The 11,046-nt window shown below is 46.1% G+C and overlaps 1 protein-coding gene across 1 annotated transcript; it reads right to left on the bottom strand.

The window, feature by feature from the left end:
* Positions 1-14: 14 nt before the first annotated feature.
* On the bottom strand, positions 15-10,966 carry SPG21 (SPG21 abhydrolase domain containing, maspardin). The gene is made up of 9 exons (XM_066196292.1): positions 10,848-10,966; positions 7,729-7,821; positions 4,169-4,330; positions 3,288-3,368; positions 2,549-2,694; positions 1,987-2,095; positions 1,431-1,538; positions 928-1,068; positions 15-630 (listed from the first exon to the last, which is right to left on the bottom strand). Exons 2-9 carry the CDS (start codon positions 7,789-7,791, stop codon positions 508-510), a joined length of 933 nt encoding a protein of 310 aa, XP_066052389.1. The 5' UTR covers positions 7,792-7,821; positions 10,848-10,966; the 3' UTR covers positions 15-507.
* Between the last annotated feature and the right edge of the window lie 80 nt (positions 10,967-11,046).

An 11,046-nucleotide genomic window follows, 5' to 3' on the forward strand; every position in this document is an offset into this window, starting at 1 on the left:
TTTTAAGCAGCAAGAAAGTTAAAAATTCAAATGCTTTATTTCAAGTAGAAACAAACTAACTTACAACACAATGTACGAAGCAAGTAGGTGATGGCAACACAGACACTTAAACATCTTTTAAATCAAATATTCAACAAAAATATACGTCAGCTTATAAGTACACAATCTGCATGTGGTAATATATACAGCTGAGTGAAAAATATAAAAAGAAATACCGTTCTGTTTAAGAACATGATATAGTGAAGACTTTGGTAGAAAAAATGTCTTTATTTTTAAAAGTGTAGTCTTCAAAGATGCTTCCTTGAATCCAGAGACTAAAAATTGAACAGATCTATCCCATTACACTGCTGGAGGTTGCTGTCCACGGGTGGTTCACCGACTGTTGATCCTGTTGGGAATCACACAGTGATAATCGGCTAACACAAGGGAAAAGGCAGAGTGGGAACAGTTGATTGTACACAGGAAGACCACCAAACCAATGCCTCTGTTTCACTGGCACTCCCAAGCCTACTGCTCTTCTTGCTCGTTGCTGGTGTGAAGGCTGATCTTTTGGACTTCCAGCTCTTCTGCACTGACCATGGAGGGATCGATGGCTGCGTACCGGGTACCGTGGAACTGCAGCAAATGGATCTGTTGGACACGGGAAATAACACAGAAACAGGTGTAAGAGCACAGTGTTTTCATAAAATAGAAACTTTTCTTCTGAGCAACTTTTGTGAGGGTGAAATTATGGCTCTGGAGTACAAGAGTCCAGAGACAGAAAACCCCCAAAGCTGGCCCAGCATGGACACAGCTGCTTCCAGCCCTGCCCTTTGGTATCAGCCGCACTGAGTACACAGGAAAGTTAAGAAACAAAAGGAAGCTCAACAGGAGTTTCCTTCTGCTGTTGTGGCTAAACACGTTCATAGATTAAATTCAGGAACTCACTTGAATGTACAGGTTGACCTCAGCACTCCTGCAGAGGTAGGGGAAGTTGCCTCCTGTTTTGAGGTGAGCTCTTCTGGCATTAGGGTAAAGTTTATACATTTCTTCTTTTGCTTCTGTTGAAAGTGCGCTTTGGTCGAACACCTGTGGAACAAGTCCCAGCGGTGAGTTCTGAACCTCAGATTGTGTTGTTACATCAAATTGGCTGCATGCTGCTCCTAGAAGAGACCCTCAGCTTCTTTGTGGAATGGTGTTAATGAAACAGAAAACAGGCAAACCTGGGCATTGACAGCTAGAAAGCCAATACTGTAATACTGAAACATATGGCACAGAATATCTCATTCATAACTTAGCACAGAAAAGTCAGTGTTGCCCAGTCAGCAGAAGGCTTCCCTAAATAGGAAGTTACATGCTGCAAATGCTTGCTAAGTTGCTAACTGAATATTGTCGCTCCACCTGCCAAAGGGAAGAAATAGTGTTTAATTAAAAAACCGAGATTCACTTACATCCATAATGGTTACAGGGATGTCTCGGATTTTGTGAGGTTCTACATAGGAGTTCTGGCAGTTGAGGGTGAGTCTTGAGGCCAGCTCACTCTGGCCCAGGCTCTCCAGCTTGCAGTAGAGAGAAACACTGATTAACAGCATATTTCACTGCAGGAACTTAATGCAATATTAACAGTACAGCCAAGGAGAAGATACTTTTAAAGGGATGAAGGTTGTAATTCAAATTTAGTATTACTCTGCATGAGACAAATGCCTAAACCGCGTTCCATGAGTTGCTCCTGCCCCCAGAGCATGGCCTACAGATCTAGCCCAGCATTTTCTCCCTTTCCACCTCAGTTCCTTAACTCCTCTTGATTGACACAAATAAACAGAGCTAAGGTAGAGGGTCAGTGAATCAGTTAAACTGCTGAGGCTGTGACAGTCAACACCTGCTAAAGATCCACTTCTCATCCCTCCCTCCTGGTCAGTGAATGAAGAAAGCAGTAGAAATATCTACAGCCTCCCACTCAGTAACTACAGAGTGAGACCACAACCATCAGAGCACACAGCTACCTACCCTGTCCACCATGAAATCAATCCCATCGGCCATTTCAGGATCTAGAGGACCAGATGCAAAATTCCCAAGGACAATCTTTTTCAGCATAAAAGCAGGCATCAGCCAAAAGCTAAAACAGAAATAAGATGTAACAACATCTTCAACCACCAAGGACACAACATCAAGATATTGTATTGTAAATGCTTTCTTTCCTTGCACAGACTTTGTGTTTTAACTTCAAATCAAATCCTTGAAGTAACTTCCAGTTACATGGCAAAAGTACACTTTAAATATGGTGAACAACAGTCTTCTTGCTCTAAATGGTTTTGTTAACAACAGGCATAGTTCTGAAATCTGGCCACACATCCACAGAGGATCACAGAACAATTTGTCTAATTCCACACTCTCAATTGTTAGTATTTCCATTCTCCTTGTGCTGTGCTTTTAAAAGTCACAAGTATTCCATCCCACACCTCCCTCCACCAAGCTGGAATCAGGTTAGACACATATCCAACTAACTGATGTGACATTCATTGCCAAAAAATTAATGCCACAAGTCTGCTTGCTTGTCTGTCTTCTTTACCTGTTTGCTGTCCATGTCTGATTGAAAATAGAAGTGTCACTAAAGGCATTACACAAGATCAGAGACTGGACTCTGGGAGATTTGTGTGTGTATTCAGCAAACTTTTGAGCCAGAAAGCCTCCCAGAGAAGCTCCAAAGAGGTGAACCTAATGCAAGAGGAAAAAAAAAAACCAAACAGATGATGAAATGTGACCTCTGAACACAGTGCTTTATTACAAAAATAGGTCATTCAAATTTACCTTGTCCTTATAACCCGTTTTTGAAAGAATCACTGTTCCATTCAGCTCCTGGTTTTATGTGCAATACAAATGTGATAAATACTAACAAAAGGAAATGTCTCGGAAAGACTCACAGTGCCAATTTCTTTGTGTTCATCAAGCTTCAGAAAAAACCCAAACATTTCACTTTGCTCTCTATAGCTATTCCAGCCCAAGAGATTGACTGTGGTGTTCTGTACTATGCGAGTTAGGAACTTCCACAGGATCTCACAAAAAATGAAGTTAACCCATACAATTTAATAGGCCTGGAATAGCAGTTAAATTTAGGCCAAGTATGACAATTTCCAAGGGCATTCACCTTCAAAAATAAACTAGTTTCAAATGTGAAATTGCAACACAGCCTTCTTTATTTGTAGGCTGTATTTTTGGATCCTATTTTTTTGCACTGGCTCTCAAACGGGACTGTTTCAAACATCAGGTTTTTATTGCAACAATTTGTCCACTTCTTTGGGAGCACTCACTTTATCCAGCTGAAGGTGGTCTAAGAGTTTCCTGAATCCATCACAGAACTCGAGGTGATCCCAGTACACTGGATACTGCAACTAAAATAACACAAAGTTAGAAAAAACTGAGATCAATCTGCTTTAAAGCTGCACCAGTTCTCACATTAAAGGTTTCAGGACAGCACCGTGCCTCTCCCATGTTATGAAGTTCCTCTTCAAGGTCCCCAGAGCCCGAGGATGCCAACACCTCCCCCTCAGTTACACAAAAACACACAAAGTGCCACAAGAGCAGAGTTTTCTGGGGAAAGTGCAGCATTACCTCACTCTGTGATCAGTGGCAGGGGAGGCTGGAATGGTTCTTCAGTGATTTTGTAGCGTGCAACAGACACAGAAATCATTAACTGCTGCAAAAGACAGCGGTACTCCTAAAAAGCCAGGCTGTTTGATATATTGTACACATCAACACTTCAGCTCAGCTCAGGAGCTGAGAAGCCCCAGAAGAGCAGGCTGGTAGGATTTAAGGAGTGAAATAGCATCTGCAGCTATTATATAGTCTAAGAACCATGTTATCCACCATCCCTAAGGAAAACATAGAAATCCTGAACTAACTCATGTTTGCCTCAGGGCTAACAAAGATGCAGCTGGAGGCACAAAGTACTTGTGCCCAGGACACAAAAGGAGCAAAGTAGGCTGAGAAGTCAAGAGTGTGCACGCACAAGGTTTTAGGTAAATGCTACTGTAGACATAGAGCAGATTCCAGCCTGGATCCACACAGTACTACTCTGTAGTACAACTTAGCACAAAGTTTTCTAGTGGATTCCCTAAGTCAAAACTAAGAAGTTCATTATCCAACCTCTAATCAGAGCAACCACCTTTGACACAGGACTGAGAATACTCACAGCAATAACTCTGTAGCCCCATCCAGTCAGTGCCAGAATTTGCTGGAAAAACACATCTGCAGTTCCACTCACAGGAGGGAGAAATATGAGTGGGCAGCGAATGCTCCTCGGTCCTGCATCATACAGTGACCAGACTTTACTGTCATCATCGTCTACTATTATCTGGAAAGAGAGGCACAGAGGGGAGAAGAAACACAAGACAAGTGAGGTTCTTCAGTCAGCTTCCAGGGTGGCTTCTAGAAATTTCCAACTTCTAGTAAATGTTATAATACTCAAGAACTTCTTTTACTCATCTTCACAACAGCTTTAGGCTGTTTTCTAACTGGAAATGACAATGTGGATACAGCTGGAACAGAACTGTGGCCACACACCATCAGACAGAATATTTTGTGCATCGTGACATAAGCTGGGTAATGAACTGCGCCTCAGGAAAGGAGCCACCACACCCAGGAGAGACCCAGGAGGTCAGTTCAGGGTACCAAGAGCAGAAGCTGGAGGCTGGAAGAGCCAGCATTGCCCCAGGGACAGCTTTTTAAACAAACATTGATATTTCCATCCATGAACAGAAGATGTTACAGGTCCACGCAGGCCTGTGGAATTAAGCAGCTATCACCACAAATTATTGATCTGAAACACTTAACAGCTGCCTGCCAGAAACACAGACACACAACTCCCAGGGCAGCACTGCAAGGCTGACCTGGAGGGAAAAATGCTTCCATCATCTGGCAGCATCTAAGGAGCATCTGGATTGCCCAGGACACGTGGCTGGCTGAGGGAGATTACTCACACATGAGGTGCCATCCTTAATGAGCAGCTCCTCATACAGCACCACAAGTCCTAGCATAATTAGTATCTTCAGAAGTGTTAAGAATTGTGTCTTCTTTTCTAGCAGCACCAAACCATGATTTGTTTTGACACGGCCTGTTCTACCAGAAACTGCTTTCTATATTCCAGATGTTCTTTCAACTCCACAATCCAGCAGAAGCTGCATCTTGTACCAGATGAACAAGCACAAACCTCTGCGGAAAGCCTGAGTAAAGCAACCAGAAAGCATCTCCTCTGTATCGAGATTTTATAACTTTTTGAATGTTAATATACAAGCACAATTTGCTTTTCCAACCCAGCAGTTAAGCTTCTCAACAATCAGAGGAGAACAGTGTATTACAAATCAGATTTGCTTGACTAACAAATCTGCTCCTAATAAAGCCAGTATTTCAGGCTCTGGGAGCATGTGAGGAATCACATGATAATGTTGTTTCCTAAAGTCTCTATAAAAAAAGACAGATTGCATACCAGAGCTTCCAGACCACTGAAACCATTTAAACATAAACCTTGTACAAAAGCCCTCCCAATCCCCACCACAACTCCTTGCACACAACCCCAGGGCTCCAGGCCTTGCTGTTCTCAGCTGTCATTCCATCAGCAATGCTGGATCCATTCAGGGTGGCTACTACCAAGTTTACCTTTATTTCCAAAGGCAGACCGTAGTGTTTGAAATAACAACACCAAAGTTAGTTCATGCCAAGAGAGCTGAGGGTGAGAGACAACGTTTCTTTCCTCGAGCCCAGACAGTGAATCAATGGTTTAAGCACTTGTCCTGGTTGATTTCTAGCCACATGCTGGACAGTTTAACTCCAGCTCCTGAGCTGTGTAGGCAGCAGTGTGGTTAACTCCTGACTTGGGAGGTCACCAACTGTTGTCTTGCTCTGGTTGATCGATCAAGATCAGCTACAGTTCACATGGAAGGTAAAATCTGCACTGCCTCAAAACAAAGAGCAGAACTTTTTAGATGGACCAGGGTGTCCCTCGATGAAAACTTGTAGGAAGGATTCAGATAAGAGAGCGGGTGGTGTATGCAAACAGAGGCACACAGGCAAAGCAGGAGATTCAGTTAAGAAGTATTATCTTCTGTGCTGTACTTCCTATATCTGACCAGGGCAGGAAGGAGGATGGAACTGTGCATTTCCCGTCCCTGTCAGGAGAAACATCTCAGCACATTCTCAAACAAACTGCTCTGGCTCTGCTCCCTTAGATCTGACAGCAATTACCAAGGCTGGTCATTCCCCTCTCTGTACTACACATGCTTTGCACTTCTGGGAGGGGGGATAATGCAGCCAAATGTATTCCCAAAGACTGCTTCAGAGATGAATTACATTTTCAAATTGGGCTTTTTTAAAAATTCTTTCTCCAATAACCAGGACTAGTTAGTTTATTTCTTCATACCCCACTATCACCACTGTGGCATCATTTGCCTTTTGAGGAGACAGAAGCACTCAAGAGGGTGAGGCATTCCTGAATCTGAAGGTCACCAGGTCACCATCAGCTTCAGCTTACACACGTCCCCAGTTATGAAACCCTGAGCACTGGCAGCAGCTGAAGGCAGTGGCTGCTGGCACTGAGCTGCAGCAGGACCACGTTCCCTTGGAACCACAACCTCCAGCTCCTTCCATTCACCACCCTGCATCCCACAACGCTGAGCCTCAGAGCACCCACACTTTTTTGTGCTGAAATACTGGCCCCTGGCTTTGGTGACCAGTGAGGCACTGCCTGAAGGGCAACAACAGAGCACGTGGGGTCAACAGCAATGCGCCTTTCTTATCTACAGAAGACACACTGGCAAAAATTAATGAGAATCCTACAGCCCTTTCCTAAAGGTCCTTCTGCAGCCCACACAGTCATCCAGATAAGGGAACCACACCGAAGTCAGCTTAGCCCAAAATCAAACTATACCACACCTCAGGCTAGACAGGACACTGCTGCTCAGCCTGTACAGCCACAGCAGTGCCCATGCTTGCAGCAGCAGGGTGTAAAGGCAGGGCTGTCTCTCTGTCTGGCTGCAGTCTGGGCTGCTGCAGGTCACTCTGTAACCACAGCCCCAGCAAGCCTGACCTGGAGAAGGTACACGAGTGCTTTACTGGGTCAGGAGTTACATACTGCTCTGCATGCCCTCTGCCACTCAGCACGTTGAGAGCAAATACTGGAGCCCTGCACACCTCAAACATTCTCCTGTGGCTCAGTGAAAGGAAGTGGGGAAATCCAAGCAAGAGGAGAAAGTGGCTGGAAGTGTGATTCAGCAGAAGAAACTGTCTGGGTTTTTCCCCCGTGGTTAAGGACATTCCCACTCTCAGGACCTCCTGTGCAGCCTGACTGCTGGGAAGGTGCCTCTGGACATTGCTTTGTCCTGAGGACCATGGGCAGGAACAGTGGAGGTGGCTCTGGCAGCTCAGTCCAGTGCACACAGGCAGCTCTGGGAGGCCACACGTGATCCCAGCACACACCACACTCCTGGAGCCCCTCCTCAGGCATGGCTGGCACTAGGATGGCAGGCACCACTGCCCTGGCTCACAGCTGAGTCTCTGCTCCCCACCACGAGCAGAAGTGACCTCCAAGAAGCATGTGAAGATGAAGGGTGTGCTTTCATGCACTCACATGACATGTGGGACAACAGCTCAGGAGATAAAGCTGCTCAGTAGCACAGCCACAACTGCTCTGCATTACCCACACTGAATCTCTCCCCCTAAAAACTGAGAGGAGATATTTCACCCACAAGATGTACATACCTTTTTAAGAGGAACCGTGCTTCTGAACCAGTTATAGTCAGGAGAGACTTTAATCTCTCCCATGATGTTTAGAAAAAACTCAGTTTGGTCAGCCTGAAAAAGAGAGAGAATGAGAAATCAATACCACAGTTTCACCGTGGGCAGCTCTCAGAGCTGTGCTATGTAAATAAAGCAGTGCAGGGTGATTTGCTCTTATCAGTCGATGGCACCACCTCTGACTCACACCAAGTTCACTTTTACTCAGTTTTCATCAAACCATGCAATTATTCTCCCAAGAGGCAGTCACCTGACTGCCTTACTGCACCAACCTAATTGTGAAATGATGATGATTCTGTACCAGCATTCCCGTGTGACAGCTGCAGAGAAAGTCAATTGTGTTGCAGGCTGGAAGTGGCTTTAAAACCTAAAGCATGTTCTTGGTTTCTTTTAAATTGATAAGGCACTCCAAGTTTATAGCTAATAAATATTTATACAATTCACTCAGGAATTCACACCACAGACATTATTTCAGGAATCTACTCAGTATTCAGGTCACGTTTTTCCATCTGAGTATAACTGACCCAAATGAGTCCCAAAGCACATCAGGAACATAACCTGATCCGAGGCTTAATTTACAGAAAATCCTTGAAATTTTAATTCTATCCATTCAGAAGCAGGCTCCTGTCAGGAGTTACCAATGAAGAAATCCTTGAAGCACACCAATTAATACAGCACAAATTGATTCTGAGTTGGATCCACACAGGAATGCCACTAATTCACTTCCCAGCCAGAATGTCCAAGCATACATAATGAGTATCTTATCATACTCCATTAATTAGTAATAAACACTGAGGTAGCTCCAAGATTTAACTGTTTGGGTTTGGTTTTTTTTTAAGCAGCAAGAGACCATTAGCTTCCATTTATACAATAAATGGCATCAAACACTTCTGAAGTTTGCAGACTCAGTAGCTTCGCCCTGAAAGCCTGCTGCCTTGGGAGATTATTTTCATGCATTCACACACAGCACCGAGCATAGAAAAACAAAGAAACTTTTGCTCTTGTTACTTAACAGTTACTAAGTCTAAATCAATAGGTTTTGTTTCTTAGTTCTGCACAAAATAAGACCTCGTTGTGTTCTGTGAGTCACTCCAATTCATTTGTCCCTGCAGGAGAGCTGCCGGTGGGCAGTTTAACTAATTTATAGGCTTACAGCTGGATTAACAGTTAATTACAGTTTCCTCATCTTTCAGTCTTCATTTGCTGTCTTCCAAGTGCAGAAAATTTGCATTTTAAAAGGGGAAGTACTTTCTAAATTGCATGAGAAACACACACCTTCCACAGAGCATGTGCCACACCTCCCATGTTCAAAGGTGGGATGTTCAGCTGTGTGGCTGTTGTTCCAAATTCGTGTGGTTTCACTTTGGTGCTTGCACCAGCTGTTCTGCTCTCTATCAAAGTATCAAAGTATCAAAGTCTGGCAGCAGGTAAAACTACAGCAAGGGTAAAAAAGATCTATTCCAACAACCTGCAAAGCAGAGCAGGTGCAAGGATGCTTTCCTGGGCTGGGGGACAACAGTCACTGGGATGAGGAAAACACGGTTCAGACTAATTCTTTTCCACAACCACACATCAATGGCTTTCTAAAAGCTCTTCAACCAATGACAGCGTGACAAAACTGTGGCAGACAAATTACAGGAAATGCCTTAAAACACACATTATCTTGGACTGTTACAGTGGCAGGGCCAAGAAGCAGAAGTCACAGTCAGGGCCCTGCGCGGACACCGAGGCGCCTGAGAGGAGGATTTTTCCTGCTCTTCACTCTCTGCCAGAGAGGGTTGGCAACCTCTGCCTGCTGTGATCACCTCACTACTTCTGCCTCCTCAGTCTGGCAGCACCCTTAAGCTAATTGCTGGGGGCTGGGAGCACAGAGCTGTTGGTAAGGAAAAGGTACCATGCAGGTGGACTTTGTGCTGTCCCCGTACCTTGTCTGGTACCACAGCGAGCTTAAAGTCCACCTGAAACCCAAATTTTGAACTTCCCAGTTCAAGTGTTCCCACTCACAGAAGCGAGGCACTGGCCACTAACACCTGGGCTGATTCCCACCAGCTTTCTTCTAAAGCAGCATCTGTGATCACCACTCCTAAGAGCTGCCTTTCTTTCCAGGCAAGAGGAAACTTGGATTAGAGAATGTCCTGTTACTGAAATGGTTTTTTTGGTTATTTTTTTTCTCCTTTGCACACAAAGGCAGCATTAAATTTGTACACACAAGTACTCGTATTAACAACAACTACATGTGCTTTCCAGCCACAGAGAAGCTGAACCATGAACTCAAAACAGAGATTCGGCTACTGAAGGTAACTCAGACCATAAAGAGCCTGATGCTGGTCATGGTCAGCCTCGAAACACCCAAGTTTCATTTCCAGTAAAACCAAACAACCTGAAGAACTTTAACCTCTTAAAAACAATTCCCCTGAAAGAACAATCACCTACGGATGTGCTCAGAGCACTTGGTAATAGTCTCCTTGTGAGCTATTCCACAACACTAATGACATCCTCCATTCATTATTGATTTAAAAGGACAATGAGAAAGAAGATTTATGGGTAACTGGGATATAGCAGCAGCACCTTCCCCTCTCCCCCAGCGCTGCTCCCACCAACCCTGCCCCACGCTGCCCACCGCCCCCAGCCCCTGCTCCTTCCCCCTCCTCAACCACAATTTGGCTCCACAGCTTTGCAGAAGGGGACAAAAGACAACACTCAGCTCAGGCTTCCCCCTCTGCAGCACAGGCTGAGGCAGCCCCTTCCCCTCAGAGACCCCCCCGTAAATGGAGCCCCAAGGGGGAGAGGCTTCGGGCTCCCTGCGGGGCCGCGTCCCGACCCTCTCCCTTCCCTCCCTCCGGGGTCGCAACAACCCCGCTCCAGAGCCCAAAAGACATCCCCCGCCCCGCACAGTCCCCCGTCCCCTCCGGCGCAGCTTTTCCCGGGCTGTCACTGTCCCGAAGGAGCAGAGACCGCCCCGCTCGCCTCAGCGCCCACCCGGCCCCTCAGAGCTCCCTCCTCGGTGCGGGGCGCGGAGAACAGGGGCAGGCCCGTCTCCACAGCGACGACCGCCGCCTTTCCCATCACTGCTGGGCGCTCACCGGCTGGCAGGGCCCGGGGACGAGGAGCAGGACCTGAGGAGGAGCAGGACCAGGAGCTCCGGGGCCGCCGCCGCTCTCCCGCCCCGCGCGCCCAGCCGGGGGCACCCGCCGGCCGCCACTTCCGGGTGCTGCGCTGCGCCCCTGGGCGGGGCGTGGGCGGGGCGGAAACAGCTGCGCCGCCATCGCTACCGAGGCGGAA

Source organism: Chamaea fasciata, unplaced genomic scaffold (genome assembly GCF_029207755.1).
Source record: "Chamaea fasciata isolate MVZ Bird 193981 ecotype frontalis unplaced genomic scaffold, bChaFas1.0.hap1 SCAF_14, whole genome shotgun sequence".
NCBI classification, from domain to species: domain Eukaryota; kingdom Metazoa; phylum Chordata; class Aves; order Passeriformes; family Sylviidae; genus Chamaea; species Chamaea fasciata.

Bases quoted from the DNA above. Each gene is read 5' to 3' on its own strand.
- SPG21 (XM_066196292.1), bottom strand. From the start codon at position 7,791: ATGGGAGAGATTAAAGTCTCTCCTGACTATAACTGGTTCAGAAGCACG. The intron at 4,331-7,728 runs GTATGTACATCT...CTCTCTTTCCAG, and splicing joins GCACGGTTCCTCTTAAAAAG to ATAATAGTAGACGATGATGA. The intron at 2,096-2,548 runs GTAAAGAAGACA...TTTCTGTTTTAG, and splicing joins CAGACATGGACAGCAAACAG to CTTTTGGCTGATGCCTGCTT.